Source organism: Arvicola amphibius, chromosome 9 (genome assembly GCF_903992535.2).
Source record: "Arvicola amphibius chromosome 9, mArvAmp1.2, whole genome shotgun sequence".
NCBI classification, from domain to species: domain Eukaryota; kingdom Metazoa; phylum Chordata; class Mammalia; order Rodentia; family Cricetidae; genus Arvicola; species Arvicola amphibius.
The window spans coordinates 66,673,816-66,690,922 of record NC_052055.2 but is presented as its reverse complement, the minus strand read 5'-3'; the positions used below and the strand labels follow the sequence as shown (position 1 = coordinate 66,690,922).

At 48.4% G+C, this 17,107-nt stretch overlaps 1 protein-coding gene across 4 annotated transcripts in view; it reads right to left on the bottom strand.

Moving 5' to 3' along the window:
* Positions 1–1,138: 1,138 nt before the first annotated feature.
* Positions 1,139–17,107, bottom strand: part of Tbc1d5 (TBC1 domain family member 5) — a 466,882-nt gene continuing 450,913 nt past the window's right edge. For all 4 annotated transcript variants that reach the window (XM_038341979.1, XM_038341980.1, XM_038341981.1 and 1 more), the window contains 3 exons: positions 11,064–11,143; positions 9,446–9,589; positions 1,139–6,462 (listed from right to left, as the gene is read on the bottom strand). In XM_038341979.1, coding sequence (XP_038197907.1) covers positions 6,172–6,462; positions 9,446–9,589; positions 11,064–11,143 — 515 coding nt within the window. In that variant the 3' untranslated portion in view covers positions 1,139–6,171. The remainder of the gene's footprint in view (positions 6,463–9,445; positions 9,590–11,063; positions 11,144–17,107) is intronic.

Below are 17,107 nucleotides of genomic sequence, written 5' to 3'. Positions count from 1 at the left end.
TGCTAGCCTGGCACTTTTTTAAAAATGTTTTTTTATTTTATGTGTATTGGTGTTTTGCCTGCATGTATGTGTTAGCATGTCAGATCCCCTGGAACTGGTGCTACAGTCAATTGTGACCCATGAGAGCTGTGACTTGAACCTGGGCCTCTGGAACAGCAGGGTCTTCACTGCAGAGCCATCTCTCCAGTGTGCTTTCCCTCTGTAGTTGGCAGCCATCGGGTCTGGGCCCCAGCTCAGGCTTTTGTGATTAAAGCCAGAAAGTTGCTGCTGTCATGCAGAGCCTTGAACCCAGAAGCTGATGGCATCCTGGGCTTCACTGGCACAGTCTGACAGCCACACAGAACCTGCCCTGTGAGCTATGTGGGTGACAATCAGGTACAATCACATACACCACTGCTGGGGGGCTGGCAATACAAGCATCCCACCCTAGAGATGGGGAGACGAGGCCCAGTGATATCCCTGCCACTGTCCCTCTTAAATGGGAGGGGGACTGGACATAACTCCAGCATCTCCAGGGTGATGAGGAATGCAGGCCTGACAGACCTTAACACCTCCCAACACTGGCGTCCGTCCCAGGGCTCTGGCCTTTGCCGTGTTCCCGCTCTCCAGCGGACTTTCTACCCCATCATCGCTGCCTGTGTCCCTTCTGCTCATCCGCCAAGTGCTACATCTTACTGGTTTACTGGTTATTTACAGTTTACTGCAAGTTCCCAAAAGCTAGAGACCCATCTTTTCATGGCAAGTCTCTAGTCCCAGGCAGTGTTTGACACACATCAGATCCTCAATAAAGGAGAGGCTACCGTGTGGACCCTCTTTTCAAGGAGGGCATGGTGACTGCTGACTTGGAAGTGAATACACACAGCGGTGGGAGGGAAGGCTGAGGAAGACCCACTGGCCTCAGGACAGGAGCTCTGGAAGTCCCGCTAGTTTGGGCATGGTTGAAAGCTACTCACTACTGTATAATTACCCTTCCCCAAATCTTAAAACCACCCCCACCAGTTAGTTTGCCTGGGATGTGACCAGGGAAGGCCTGGCGGTACACCTTGGCTCTACAGTCTGCCATGCTTTGTGTGACTTCGGTCCTGGAACTCTGACTAGGGGAAATTAGGGAACGAAGAAAGGACACACACAGACATGGTAAAGTTGGGAGGGGACTGCCCCACCCGGCAGCTGCATGTTTATTAGGCACAGCACAGAGAGAGAGGTTATGCAATCTCTAATGGAGGTCTCTGTAGGTAAGCAGTCTTGGGCTATAATCATCTTTGCACACACTGGCCAACCAAACATAATCACTCATACTGGGACTCAGAGGAAGGCTTTGGAGCCTCACCGAGGTAAGACTTGGCCACTTGAGTGGGACTGAGGCCTTGGAGTTCTTGACCTGCAGAGTCTATGTCAGCAATACGCATTCCGTCAGGACGTGCCTCACCAGAGGGTGCTATCTCAGGATGCTGTGTGGGTGGATAGAACAGGCTGGGGTGGGAACATACTGGGGTAAAGACCAGGTTGCCTCTGCTTTAGAGGAAGGTGAGCTGGAGACTCGGAGGAGTAAGGCACATGTAATGGATAGGGACAAGGCCTTATTTACAATGGCTAATTGGAGGACGGGGAGGCTATGAACTAGACAGCAGGACCTGGCTTTGGCAGCTGAGTAGCTGTGGATCAGGGGTAGGAACAAGAATGCAGGAACTCGTTATGTCATGTTGAGAGTCAAGGGTACTGTGGGAAGGTCGAGGTGAATGACAGTCTCTGCATGGTGGGCTTAATTGGTTATAATTCTTTGGTAGGAAGAGGCACCCATTGCAGCCCCATCCCTTCATTTTTTATTATTTTCTTTCTTTCCTTTTTTTGGGGTGGGGGAGACAGGCTTTCTGTATGTGACAACCCTGGCTGTTCTGGAACTTGCTTTGGAGACTAGGCTGGCCTCGAATTCACAGAGATCCACCTGCCTCCGCCTCCAGAGTGCTGGGATTAATGGCGTGCAGTACTACCACTAGTTCCCCTCATTTTCTTAACTACAGTCAAAATTCTGACACTGGCTTCCTATGGTCATTGGGGCTCTGAGTGTGCACCAAAGTGTCAAAGAGTGAAGTTACCCCTCATATCAAGTGCCTGGGATGGGGGGATACAACCTCTGCAGCCACTGTGAAACTACCATGCAACTAGTGCCTAGCATTTCCTAGCAGGAAGGTGTGCCCACTGCTCACCACAGACTCTCCTCCCAGGCTGGATGGAAGCTTCTCCTAATGCAGGCATGGCCCTCTTGCCCTTTCTGGAATTTAAGGAGCTGTTGTGCCTTTAGCACACAGGCAGTCTCCCTCTTTGAGATAATCCAGTTGTATCTCTGTAGATAAAAGTGAGCAGGTGTAGAGGGAGCCTCCTCCCCCAGTGTAGAAATGTTGCCTCTTCCCACCTGTCTTACAACAGATGTGTTTAGAGTTCAGAGGCTGGCTTCCAGTCAAAGTGTCCACTTTTTGGAGTGCTAGAACCAACTCCATAAGGACCAACTGGCAAATGGGTAGACCTGGATTCCAAAACTCACACGTAGAGGGGCTGCCCTGGCTTTGGCTGGTTCCTACGTCAGGAGCAGGGGCAACCCAGCCTTGCCCCAGGGCTGCCTGATAGCTTTACCCTGCCTTGCCCCAGGGCTGCCTGATAGCTTTACCTAGCAGTATCTTCCTCCCTTTGCCACTCCCTTTAAACCAGGCTCAGCCTGTAGTTTGGAAACGGGAAGAATGGAGTTGCAGGAGGAGGCTCAATGGGAAGGAACCAGCAAAACAAGCCCAACCCAAAGGGAAACAGCCAGTACTGGCCTAGGGTGTCCCCAAGGTAGAAGTGGGGCTCAAACAGCAGACCCTCTAAGAGAAGTCCTAAGGCAGAGAGCTGAACTAGGGAGAAGGACAGTTGGAGACAGGGGTGAGGCACTTCTGGCACACGTGTGGCTATTACTGGTCTGGAGAAGGCCCCAAAGGTCCAGTGAGCTAGTCCCTGTGCCTGTGATGCCTTGTGGCTCCTGGGTCACGCTTTCATCACTGGCTGGGACCCTGAAGCTGCCTGAGCACAGGCTAAATGACTGCTCACTTGCTGGTCCTGGGCTTCATCTAAACTACAGGTGTCCCCCTCGTTCTCCCTATGTGTCATTTAAGATGTAAAATGCTCTGACCACCCCCCCCCCATTCCTACCCTGTGGCAAACCCTGTGCTGCAGGAGACTGCCATGCGGAGGGAAGGATAAGCTATATTGGAAGTGGCTGGCAGGGCTGCCTCAGGGTGGGACCCCACATCAAGAGGCCTCTGTAGCCCACACTATCAATGGGAGTGGCACTTCCGGAACCACAATCCCCCCCCCCAATGGCTCTGCCACTCACTTCACACCTGTTCTTCCAATGTCTTCACCTAGCTGAGCTGACAAGGGTAGACAGTATTGGTGATATCGTGCAGGTAAGGAAGCAGTCTCAGGAGGCTGTGAAGGTTGCCCATGTTACAAAGGAAGGAAAAGCAGGTGAGGCCAAGCCATGGACAGCACCAGCCCCACATGGCCAGGTGCTTCTGTGCTTGCCTGACCTCAGAGCTAGGTTCTTGGAAGAATGGGGTCTCTCTCCCAAAGGAGGCATCATTTCCTACATGAGCCTGAGTTCCAGCACCGAGGTTCATGAGGACGCCATTAAGCAGATAATGGAGCCTCATGAACGGCACTACAACTTCTACCCCAATATGGTCACGAGATTGGGTATATGAACTTGCTATTTCTTACCAGAAAAACGTTTTGCCTAGCATGGAGGAAGGCATCTGATCAGTGAAGAGGCCTGGCTTGATAGCTCTGTGTGTATTCAGCCTCTTCTCCAGGCTCCCATGACTTAGTAGCTCCCACTCTGGATAAAGGCCAGGATTGTGTCCTGGGGAAAGATGGAACTGGCTGACACAGGGCCATGGGTACTCCCCACTTTGTCCTTGAGTGGCCACTGGGAGAGCTTTCACAAAACAAACAGCAACCTGCATCAACACTGGCAGGTATGGCTAGGGGATTCTTTTCACTTGTTCAGCTCTCCTGCCACTAAAGGCAGCACCTGCACGCTTGTCCAGCACAGCCAACCCCACAGGAGTAGGCTGTGCTCTAGAGCTATACTTATGTGGTGCTGTGGTCATTTCTTTTCTTTTCAAGCTGCAGTTAGCGCAGAACAGCAGGTCATCTTGGACGAAATAAACCAGGAAGGCCCCATGACCACAGCAAACCCATAAGACAAGGCAAGTCTGTGACCCTCTTTAACACACAGGAATGTTTTAACTCACAATTCCAATCTGATCAGAAAGGGTTGCACGAAACACAGAGACATGTTTTAAAAAGTAAATGACAATGGGGCGTAATCTAAGCTTGGAGTATATATAAAACTGTATTTAGCTGCTACAATCAAAATGTGAGCGATCAGAACTGATGATTACCATGTGGCTAAGGAAAAAAGTTCAATATGTGCAGTTAGACAGAGTACCTGATAACGTACAGGGAAGGAACACATTTTGCACCAGCAATGTTGGGGACAGAAAGGGAAGCAATGTTCAACAGGAAGAGTGAAGTCACCTAGTACACAGCACTCTCCACTCCTTCCTGCCTCTTCCAAGCAGAAAAGCGGGCTAACTGGGGACCACAGAAACACCTCAGTGTGAACCCAGGAGCTCTCACAGGGCACTCACACAGCACAGGATGGGGGGCACGGGCAGGGCAGGTAGGTTAAAGACTGTGAAATGCCCATTTAAATGGTAGGGAATCAGCCTGTCACCTTCTTGGCTCTGTGGATAGACAATAACACTCAGCTATGACCCTTCTTCTCAAAGCAAAGAGAATGTTGGGAACAGTGTCTCAGCTGGGACAGACATGGCCAGCACTGTACCAGGCCTGGAGGGGTGAGTAAATACTTCCTTAGGTCTAAGGGTACTGATGCCTCTGTGAAGTGGCTAATGGCAACCCTCCCTCGGAGGATGGATGCCCACCATGTGGTGGCCCTGGTTCTTATGTCTTCATGGGACATGGAACTAGCCTCCTTCGAGTGCTGAGAGGACTAGTCCGAGGCAGGGGCAGAGCTCATCAGGCACCATGGCAGCCAACAGCCCTGCCATCTAGTACAGCTAAGGAGAAGTCCTCACAGGAGCTGACTTTAGTGTCCCTGTTTTCCAAGATGGAGGAGCATCAGACTTACGTCTGCAGAGAAAGGCAGTGCTGTGAAGGAGGGGGACACTGCCCAGAGGCTCTGCTGCCCTCTGCGGAGAGAGACACAAGGCAAGTGTAGCAGGTGCTGCATCTGCCAACAGTCCCCACTGTCCCCAGCAGAGTGCCTGCTTGGGAACAGAAAGCCCTTCTCCTTGCAGGAAAGAGTGCCCGGCACAGCTCTGTGCTCTGCCAGCAGAGGAGGCGGCACACCTGTGGCAGCCCAGGCAGGGGCACAGGGCATGCAGAACCATCCTTGAAGCAGCACCTCAGTTTACAGCTGAGTAGGGGCCCTGTACTCTTCTGGCACCTGGAATGTGTTTTAGGAAGCCTGCTCCCACAGAAGGGACTCCAAATCTAATTCCCAGTGGGGGTTTGGCTCTGGGTGGTGGAAATGTGGTTTTCCTTTGTGCTCCTCATTGTAACAGGCCACAGTAGCTTACAGCTGCCTCATGCTTCATGCCTGTGGAGATTCTAGAAGGTGAAATGCAGTTCAGGGAGAACAGAAGAGGCTGAAGTTTATTCAGCCCAGGGCCTGGAAATGTACTTGAGTCAAAGCAAAATCTGAGTCCTAATCTGAGACCCTGCTTCTACAGTTCACTCTGAGTGCAGCAGGAGGGAGGCTGCCTGCCAGATCACCACACAGTATTAACAAGTTTCCTGTGGCCGAAGCCTTGATAACAGGAAGTCCTGAAAGCAGCTCTTCCAGCTAGGTGCTGGGGAGGAGGATGGAAGACGGTGGCGCAACTGTGGTCTGTCTGACAGTGGGCACAGAGCTGGGTGCCTGACTTTGCCCTAACTCAGAGCAAGGGTCATGGGGTCAGGTGGAAAGCTCTACCTGCACTTCTGGTGAACATAGGGCATGGAAAGAGGAAACCTCTTGTTAAAGGGTGGGTTGTGCCAGTGCCAAAATGCATGCTGGGAAAAAACATTAGTTCAGCAGCAGGGTCTCCACAAGTCGGGTCCCTGTGTTCAGATGTCCAGGGGGCTGACGATGGTAAAGCCAGAGTCTCTGCTGCTGTCGTCATCAGGGCTGGAGCTGGGGTTGCTGGAGGAGGCTGATGCTGGGCCCATCAAGGGGTCTGAGAATACCAGTGGGGAGCAGGCTGCTCTGCTCTTCCCAGATGTGCTTCTGAGGGTGAGAAGCGGCTGGGACTGACCTGAGAAGGCCCCCCTGGCACTGCACCCCTCATCTTCTTTGTTAACCAGAATGAAGTCATCGGAGGTCCGTCCACCTGAACACCCTGGCATCTCTGAAGGGGCCTGTGAAGTAAAACCAGAGGGAAAGGATGGTGACAGCAGGCAGGACAACCTTGTACAAAGGCCAGCGAGCAAGGTGGCCATTAGGGGTTACCTCACCCTGTACCCCATTTAGGAAGACACCTGGTTGCTCCGGCAGACATGTGCTGCCGGTGAGAGAGGCACTGCCTGTGAGCCCTCTGAAAGCAAACACTTGCTACCCAGGAGATGGAATTCAAGCTACTGTTTGAAAAACTGCAAGGAAATGCAGCGTCCATACTGTAGGAGGGTCAGGCCCAGGAGCCAGCTACCAGGCCATAGATGCCACTCTGATACCAGCCTCCTGTGAGCCCCTTGTAATTTTATATTTCACATCTATGAAACAGGGTGAGGCGGCACGTGCAGGCTCATGAAGCTGGCTGTGCAACGTGAGATACCACGTCTGGAGTGTTTTCTTGTCTCACAGCTTGCTAATCTTGGGTGCACATTTGTGGGTCTCCTGGAGTGATGGTGGTGCTGGTAGGTACCAGCAATAAATAGTAAATCGAGAAAAATAAATAGGAAAATCAAGAAAAGTAAAGGGCAGTGGAAAAACACATAGCACTGATTTAGTCCACAATTATTTTCCCCTTTACAAAAATTTTAAGTGGATTTTTATCATTTTAGTCGACAGACACTAATATCTATGGACACACGTAAAAGTCTGGGGTTAGCTGGGTGTGTTGGGTCATACTTTTAATCCGAGGACTTGGAAAGTACCTTGGGCTATATAGTGTGGCCTGGTATGGAAAAGGTAAAGTTAGCAAACAAAGCTATAATCTTGCCAAGACTGTCTAGTACCAGGTGAGGAAACACCTTACCTTAGCATGCACTGCCCACTGACTACACCTGCATCCTCTGCCCTGAGACAGAGACAGCTCCCTTAAAGGGCGTCCAGAGAACAAGTCTGACTCCTGTTAGTGTCTTCTTGCAGAAGACAAAGACAGGGCATGGGCTCCTTAGTGCAAGGCTGGGTTGATCTCAGATGCAGCTATGGAAGAAAATGCATGTCTACTCAAGGTTGAGCCATGCGCTGTGTGCTGACTGCTAGCGAGGCACCCTGTCTAGGATAGAGTGCGACATAACAGAGGTGGCAGGAAAAGAGAAACGGGGCATTTCTGGAGTCTCTAACCTGTGAAGTGGGCTCAAACGTTTCAGCCACCCGTTCCCGAGTGCCACGTTCCTAGAGCAATTCCTTTTCAGGAAGGATGAATGCCAGGTTTCCAGGGCTCATGGAACCGAGCTCACGGTGCTGCTCCATAAGGGCCAGCAGTCCCATGAACACTCCCTGAAAATGCACTAACTTACGTCAGACCTGAAGTTGGGTACAAGACCATGCAGGACCAGCTCTCAGCACCACAGTGGCTCCCAGAGAACGTTCCAGCAAAGTAAGAGCTGACACAGGAGTATCTTTGTTGTTATTGGCTTTGTACTTCCCACAGGGCCAACACACTTAGTTTTCCTACAAGTTCTTATAACTAGGAAAGTCAGCAAAGCCTGTCCCTGTCTTATGCAGCTGAACATTTCAAATATGGTTAGTGTCTCTCAAAAATTTTTGTCCTGTAGTATTTTTATACAGTCAACTAGAAAATCATTTTAATTTTAAAACTGCAAATTAAAAATAGTTGGTGAGTCTATGTGCACCAAAGTTTACCTATATCTATGTAGGGAAGGGAAATTTGGAGAAACTTATCAAATTAAAATGCTAATGTTGCATTTATGGGGTAAAAATGCACTCACACAGCTCTGTGACCCTTTCCAACAACTTTACAGGTCACCTGGAGCTCTGCCATCTGGAGGAAGACCCAGAAAACTGAAAAGCAATTCCCATTCCAATGCAGGAATTTTTCTCTAGTTCCTCTCTTAAGAATGAACTTCCTAAGCTGACTTTTCAGAGAAGTCACTGGGATACTAGGGCCTAGCACACACCTACCATCCCAGACCTTGGGAGTCTGAGGCAGAAGGACCTAGTGTTTGTGGCTAGCCTATGCTATACAGTGAAGCCCTGTCTCAAGCAATTGTACAAAATCATTAAAGCTTTAGAAGACAGGCTGCAGGGAGTCATCAGGATGGCTCAGTGGGCAAAGGTGCCTACCAGCAAGTCAGAATTTGATTGCTTGGAATCACACAGTAGGAGAGGACCAACTCTATAAGGCTTTTGGTCTTCATATGTATGTTACAAAATAAATAAATAATAAAATTTAAAAATTAAATATAACTTGGGCATGAACAACTTTTTTGTTGGTTACCAATGCACAGTGAGGCCCTTGGAGGAGCTACAGGTTTACCACAGGGACACAGGGCTCCTGACTAGCCAGTCTTTGCACCTTTTCTCTTCTGTTACTCATAAGCAGGTAGACTGAGCACACAAGAAAGGCCTAAGATCACTCTAGCCAGAACATCCTGATGGAATGACCCACAGAGGGTGCTGGTACCTGACAGGAAAAATGGGCAGATACGGCTCTCAACCTTAGAGTGCTTCACGGGTTTAAGGAGTTGTTAAAAAATAAAAATAAAACCCAAACAAACAGCAAGAGCAGTAAATTCAACAGGATGTTCTCTGCTTGCACAGAGGACATTTGCTGACTTTTGTCTTAGGAGCTGTTCACTAATGAGTTATTCCTCAAGAAGTTAGGGGAATGATTTCGGCAAAATGGGATCTCATCAAGAGGAATTCACTGCAGGCAGCACTGAGACAGTTTACAGAGTCCTTCCAGTGCTAGTGGACTAGAGAGACAGCTGGGAGCCCATAGATTCCTCACTGCATCTCAGAGACATTGGTCTCGTCACCACTAGGAACAGTGTCACCTCTAGCTCTAGAGAGCATGACAGTGCTTAGGGTTCAGGCTGGACTTCACATCCAGTAGCCTGAAGAGCTTTGGTAGGATTGGCCTTATTTATAACTTTGGAGAACTTAGGTTAACTTCGTGAAAGCCATTCTCCTCAGTACTCATCAAAATTCCTGTACCTGCTTGGTGGCCCTCGGAACTTGGTGGCTCTGGTCCTGGCCACTGGAGCAGTAGTGATCGTCGGCGATGGTGATCTGTTCATTCTCCTCAGCCTCCAGCTGGCTCTGGTTGAAACGCAGGGAGCCTTTCAGAATGTCTTTGATCTATTTTCAAAGGGGGAAGAAAATATCAAAAAGATAAATGAGCTTGTAGCTAAATGTAGCTAAGTATCACATACATTTGGAGCAGACCTGTCACTGACTTGTTTTTCCTACAGTAATTCCTTACTTTGTAGTTCTAGTTACTGCTAGTCACTGAACTTCGAGAAAGAATAGGTCCTAAATTTTAAGCTGTCTGTTTTTCTGAGCAGTATGCTGAAATATCTCACCTTGTCTAGCAAGACAACCTGCAGAAGCGCTAGGATGGGAATCAAACCTTCGTCCAGATCGCCCACTGCATGTACTCTGCTGTCCTGCTCCTCACAGCTGTGCTGCATCACAGTACTTCACACAGTAGCCACGTGTCACAGCACAGTACACACCCCGCCCCACTTCACACAGTAGCCACGTGTCACAGCACAGTACATACCCTGCCCTACTTCACACAGTAGCCACGTGTCACAGCACAGTACACACACCGCCCCATTTCACACAGTAGTCACGTGTTACAGCACAGTACACACCCCGCCCTACTTCACACAGTAGTCACGTGTTACAGCACAGTACACACCTTGCCCTGCTTCACACAGTAGCCACGTATTACAGCACAGTACACACCCCGCCCCATTTCACATGGTAGCCCATTCCCCTTACCCTACTTCATCTTTTACATTATCAAAGAAGAGAAAATACACACCAAGCCTTAGTAGACTGTGTTGTTATAGTCGCTCTATTCTTAGTTGCTGTTATTAATCCCTCACCGTGTCTAATTGCTAAACCTTAGTTTAGGTCAGTATGTGTAGGGAAAATACAGTATTTTCATGATGCAGCCAAACCTGTGATGTTAGGCATGCATGGAAGGTCTTGAGATATACCCCATGGATGGAGAATATTGAAGGATGATTGTTACCATTGTACTATAAGAAATGAATCACTGGTAAAAATCCAACTATTTCAAATTTATGGACTTAGTAATGGCTGGTTAAAGTCTGATCATGTTCAGAAACAGGTACTGTTGCCCAGCCAGGAAGTGGTTCCACTCCCACTGCCTGTTCAGATAGTAGCATGCTCCTTTTCATTGATACTGAATCCTGCCGAGACCTACTAAGGTCAGGTAAACTGGGTTCTTGAGGGCCCACTTGAAAGTAGTGATTATGGTCTGTGCTTCCAACAGCATCCATGGATTTGTAGACAAATGATCAAAGCTGATGTTGAGGTAAGGTGTAAATGCAGTGGGTCTTGTAGGAAGAGGAAGTAGGGGGCAGGTGATAGGGGAATGGAGAACTACAAGCCAGTGAGATAGAGCCCTCAGGAGCAGGAGCGTGAGAGGCGCAGACTCAGAAGGAACTCTACCTGGCTGATATCAGTGACAGAGGACAGTGCTCTTAGATGGTCCTATGCACTGTAAAGCAATCCTCCCCAGAGCAGGCACAGGGCTCAACTGCGGAACACACATGTAGTATCAGAGAAGCACACATACCTGTTTTAAACCTGCCAAGGAAACCAGAATTTGATCTTCTTTTTCCAAATTCTCTTGTAATACCACATCTTGAATATTAACTGAAAATAGAAAAATGATATTTCATAACAAATCCACTGTGTGCAACTTATATACTGCCACACAACTTTAGAGGTCACCCACTAAGGCTGCTCTGCACACTGTCCTGACAAGCAGACCCTATCTGCAGGCTTACCCCTGCACTCCTGAGTGTGCTGGTAATGGCGGGTGGTGTTGTGCTCCCATGAGACACTGGGAACCTCTCGCTGACTTGGGGTTTGACCAGTGAGATAGAGCCTCAGGAGCAGGAGCGTGAGAGGCGCAGACTCAGAAGGAACTCTACCTGGCTGATATCAGTGACAGAGGACAATGCTCTTAGATGGTCCTATGCACTGTAAGGCAATCCTCCCCAGAGCAGGCACAGGGCTCAACTGTGGAACATTCCCTGGTCCCATTTATAGGAGGAAAAGTTCTTCCTTGAGTTTTCTTCACAACCTTACAGATCAATGGTCCTCCTACATCACTAAAATTAATAAATGGGTTGTCTCTGTTGATTTGTAAGGATAAATCATGCTATCAATTCAGTGGAATATTAATAGTAAGAAGGAAATCTCATGGCACTGAGACCTCAGATGCCAATCCTACGGAGCCATCTTGCTTCAACCTGTGTCTCTAAAGGTGTTTCCTTTAGTACTGACCTAAGGGATCAGTCAAACCAGTGCTGACCATTACTGCCACTCAGCACCCAATGATATATCACACTGCTGTGTACAGAAGTATTGTGGGGTAGGAAGACACAATTAAAACACATTTTACACAAGGTACTGCTAGGCAAACCAGGTTTGAGGCTCACTTTAAATAGGTTCCACAGTCCTTACACCTTTTAAGTTCTCTGATTACAATGGCCTTAGAAAATATCCAACTTCTAATTCTTTTTTATCTTTTTAAGTTTCTTTTATTGAATTTATTGAGCTATACATTTTTCTCTGCTCCCCTCCCTTCCCCCCTCCTTCCCCTCAACCCTTTTCCATGGTTCCCATGCTCCCAATTTACTCAGGAGATCTTGGTTTTTTTCTACTTCCCATGTAGATTAGATCATGTATGTCTCTCTTAGGGTCCTCTTTGTTGTCTATGTTCTCTGGGATTGTGAATTGTAGGCTTGTTTTCTTTGCTTTATGTCTAAATCCACTTATGAGTGAGTACATATGATATTTGTCTTTCTGGGTCTGCCAGCCTTTAATTCTTGAAACATTATTCTTCCCTTGACACCTGCCCAAGGAATGTAGGAGGAGCTGCGGGCAGGCCTGTTTTTCATCCCACCCGGCTCCCGGCCGCCTGGCTAGCTTATGCCCTGAAATAACAACACACAAACTGTATTCATTTAAACACTGCCTGGCCCATTAGTTTCAACCTCTTATTAACTAATTCTCACATCTTGCTTTAACCCATATTTAGTAATCTGTGTAGCACCACGAGGGGTGGCTTACCAGGAGAGATCTTAACCTGTGTCCGTCTCAGAGAGGAGAGGCATGGCGCCTCACTTCCTTCTTCCTGTTCTGTCTACTCCACCCACCTAAGGGCTGGCCTATCAAATGGGCCAAGGCAGTTTCTTTATTAACCAATGAAATCAACACAAACAGAAGACTCTCCCACATCAAAGGAACACATGTCTCATGTGTGCCTCCCTTTTTGTGACCCTTCTGGTATTCCCTCACACCACCAACCCTATCTAGCCCACACTAAAAGTCCTTAGCCCCCATTCCTAGACAGGCAGTCCAGACTCCACCACCAAGCCTATCCTGTTCTCTATTTCATCCATCCCTGCTATCCATACTTGACCCTTTCTCTAGGCAAACACTAGGCCCATGCCACTAATTCCACTCATCCCTGCAGCCTGTGGACTCACCCTCTCTAGGAGGAGTACCAGACCCCACAACAGTATTCCGTGCATCCTCATGACCTGCCCTAGTGACACAGGCTTCATGCCTGCCTTAAGCTCTTTCTGGTACTGTGTTTTCAGGTAGGAAGGCCTAACTCATGCTGATAACTCCCCATCCACCCCTGCTCAGCACCCTTATCCTGTCCCACCTTTAGGCAGGGAATCTAGACTCCTTTCACCAATTGAACCCATGCCATGCAAACTCCACCTTCCCTGCTGCCCACACTTGGCTTCTTCTCTATCAAGACAATGGAGTCACACTCTCAGCTCCAACCATTCCCAAGACCTGAGTACTACCCCTCTCCAAAAAGGCTCACAAGATGTGTACCTGAAACTTCATTAACCCCTCTATCTTGTCAGAGGACCAAACGTGTTCTGTGTGTGTCTTCCTGTTGTAGAATATTAGTTGAAGATGTGTTACATTCATTTATGCTGTGGAACATTTGTTTAGTGATGCAAAGATGTGCTGCATTCTTTTATGTTGCATTTGTTTAACTCTGTGAAGCTGTGGTACTTTGCCTGTCTAAAACACCTGATTGGTCTAATAAAGAGCTGAATGGCCAACAGCTAGACAGGAGAAAGAATAGGTGGGGCTGGCAGGCAGAGGAAATAAACAGAGGAGAAATCTGGGAAGGACTTAGTGAAAGAAGGAGGAGAGGAGGACTTGAGGAGCCAGCCACCCAGTTATACAGCAAGCATGGAGTAAGAAGTAAAGAAATTAATATAGAAATAGAGAGAGATAAAAACCCAAAGGCAAAAGGTAGTCAGGATAAGTTAAGAAAAGCTGGCCAAAATCAAGCCAAGCTAAGGCTGTAATAATAAGTCTTCATATGAAGTTATTTGTGAGTTGGGTGACAGGCCCTCCAAAGAATCAAAGAGTAAAAGAGTTTTTAAAAAAACAACCAACAACATCTTCCACCACCTCTTGGCCTCTCCTCTTCATGCAGGGATTCTAGACTTGAACTGTCAACTCCACCAGAAACCCATGCCTAAAAAGGAGTTCTGAGCATTTCCCCCCCAAACTCCTGAAGACTGGCTGTGAGAGTCTTCTGGATTTATGGTCTTCTGGGCTTAGAAACATGTCTTGGCTCATGCTGAGACTGCACTCAAACATCAACACTGTTTTGCCCAGAGAGTGAAACTAAAGCCCCAGAAAGCTGGTCACCTGATAAAATGGGGCATTAGGAAACAGGTTCAAACACACTCAACAAAATACAGATAAGATTTTCATACTAAGAAACAGTACTGATGACCTAACTGCAGATGCCTAGGTGTCATCTGAAATATACAATCATGAATAACCAAAACAAGACTATACCAAAAATGAGTATCCCCATAGTAATGTCCCCTGAGAAAAGCAACTTAGATGATACACAAGACAATTAATTTGGAATAGCAATAATAAAGATGATGAAGAACTCAAAGACACTCCGAATTAATGCTAGAATGAAGACCATAAAAACACATTTAATGAAATAATGAAAACAATTCAAGACATGAAAGTAGAATCTAATAAAGAAATAGAATCTCTGAAGACAAGTAAAAATGAAATAAAACTCTAAAAATTCAAAAATCAAAGATCAAAATATCAGAAGGAAGCCTCACCAACACACTGGATCAAGTGGGACAGAGAATATCTGGTCTCAAAGGCAGAATAATTGGCTCACTTGGTCTAAGAAAAATGTCAAGATAAAACAAAGAACAACAACAGCAACAAACAAACAGAAGAGAAAACACTCAGTGCAGGGAGCCGATTTGCTAGCCGCCATTACAAGATGGCACCGAGCCCCTGCACCACCGAGTAAACAACTCCATATATGGCAAGGCTGTAGATGGAACCTCTCGCATGCGCAGTAGTGCACAGTAATCTTGGCCAATCCCGTGGCCGGGGGCATCGAAAGATGAGCGAGTAGCCAATCCAGGCACGACCCGTGTCCGCTCTCCCTATATAAGCGGCTGCCGTTTAGTGCTCCGGGCCCTTCGCTTTTGCTCTCCCTACAACCAAGAGGCTCCAATAAAGCGTGATTTGAGAAGGATCCTCGACTCGGTGGTTGTTCTTCTCTGCTAGCCAGGGGGGTTCGCAGCAACTGGTGCCGAAACCCTGGGACGCCGGGACACCCTTCGGTCACCGGGCGAGGGGCCAAGGAGGATTCAGAACTCGACACGCGGGGCAGCAACGTTGGTAAGCAAGTCTCCCAAAAATGATGATTGCTGGAGTTGAGCCTGGAGTGTACTGCCTTGTTTTTATGGTGATGGTGATCTGTGTGCTCCTGTGTTGCTTTTGGTTGCGTTGCCATAAGCCTGGTCAAGAGTGCCTTTGCTGTTGCGACCACACCTAGTCAGAATCGAAAGTAAGTCCGTCGTAGATAAAACGGCTTTTCTCTGAGGGGGAAGTAAGACCGCTGTAGCTTAAGCGGCTCTCCAGTAGGGTGCCCGTGCATAAGACCGCATTATGGGCAACACTCATGGCGCTGGTCCTGGTCCCATCGACCTCGTTATTCCCCTGCAGGCGCTGCTTAAACAGTGTGGCCTGAAGGTTTCTCGGAGCACAATCGATAAGGTCGTGAAGGACATTGACCAGAAGGCACCGTGGTTCGCGGTCTCTGGGGATTTCACCTTGCCCTCATGGAAAAAATTAGGACGGGACTTGGAAAAGGCAAAACATGAAAACCAAATAGGCCGTGGCACTATGCCGCTATGGCGACTAGTGAGGAACTGCTTACGAGGGGGTGATAATGCAGATCTTGTTAGGAAAGGTAGAGAGGCATTAATAGCACACCAGGACAGCTTATCAGAATCGGAATCAAAAGGGGGAGACTTGGATAGGCCTAAAAGAAAAAAGGAAAAGGAAAAAGAAAAGGAAAAGGAAAAAGAAAAGGATTCAAAAGTTAAGCCCAGGGAAAAGGGCCAAAGAGAGCCCTTGGGCACAAAAATGGAGGAGAGGAACCGGCTTTATCCGGTTCTTGAGGAGTTTGCCGACCTAGACTTGTCGGACGACGAGCTGAGTCCTCAGGAAGAGGAGGACTTAGAGGAGGAAGTTGCTAGATGCGAGGAGGAGCGGCGTGGGCGGAGACGCCTGCCCCGGGTTTCTGCAGTTGGAGGCGGGGCCAGAGGAGGGCCTAGGCAGCTGCTGGGTGAGTCTCCACCCACAGCGCCGCTGCCATCTTATGCGCAGGCAGCAAAGCCTGACGGAGGTTATCATTTCATCAGCAATAACACTTGGGCTCGTTTGGCCTCAGCCTTCCCAGTGTTTGAGGATGCTGATACACATCATAGGTGGTATGAGCCAGTGCCCTATAAACAGCTGAAAGACATAGTGACCGCGGCTAGGGACTTTGGGCCCACTGCAGACTATACCATTGCATTGTTGCGCAGACTCTGTACCCAGGTTTTAACACCCACAGACTGGACAGAGGTTGCTAGGGCATGCCTGTCCCGAGGACAATTCCTGGAATTCAAATCCCTGGCTGCTGACAAGGCACAGATTCAGGCTCGGCTTAATGCACAAAATGGCCACCCAGACTGGACTGCCGAGATGCTTTTGGGACAAGGGGAGTTTGCTGGAAACCAAGTTGATCATCCTCTTGAGGTGTACCAGCAAATTAGTGATATTTACTTCCGTGCTTGGAAGGTCCTACCCAATAAAGGGGAAGTGGCAGGCAGTTTGACTAAGATCGTCCAAGGACCCACAGAGCCATTCGCAGATTTTGTGGCCAGGATGACTGAGGTCTCTGAAAAGATCTTTGGAAATTCAGATGTGACTCTGCCGTTTGTGCAACAGATAATTTTTGAACAAAGCACTAAAGAATGTCAGCGAGCCATAGGACCAGTCAGGCATAAAGGACTGGATGCTTGGTTGAAGGCTTGTAGGGAAATTGGAGGTCCTTTAACAAATGCAGGCTTAGCAGAGGCGATGCTTTCAGCCACTAGATCGGCCCGGGATACAAAAAACAAAGGATGCTTTCGGTGCGGCCAGATGGGACACTTAAAAAGAAATTGTCCTAATGGCAGCGGACCATTCGAACCGCCTACAAGGCCTGGTCCACGTATGCCAGGCACTTGCCCTCGCTGTAAGAAGGGAAAGCAT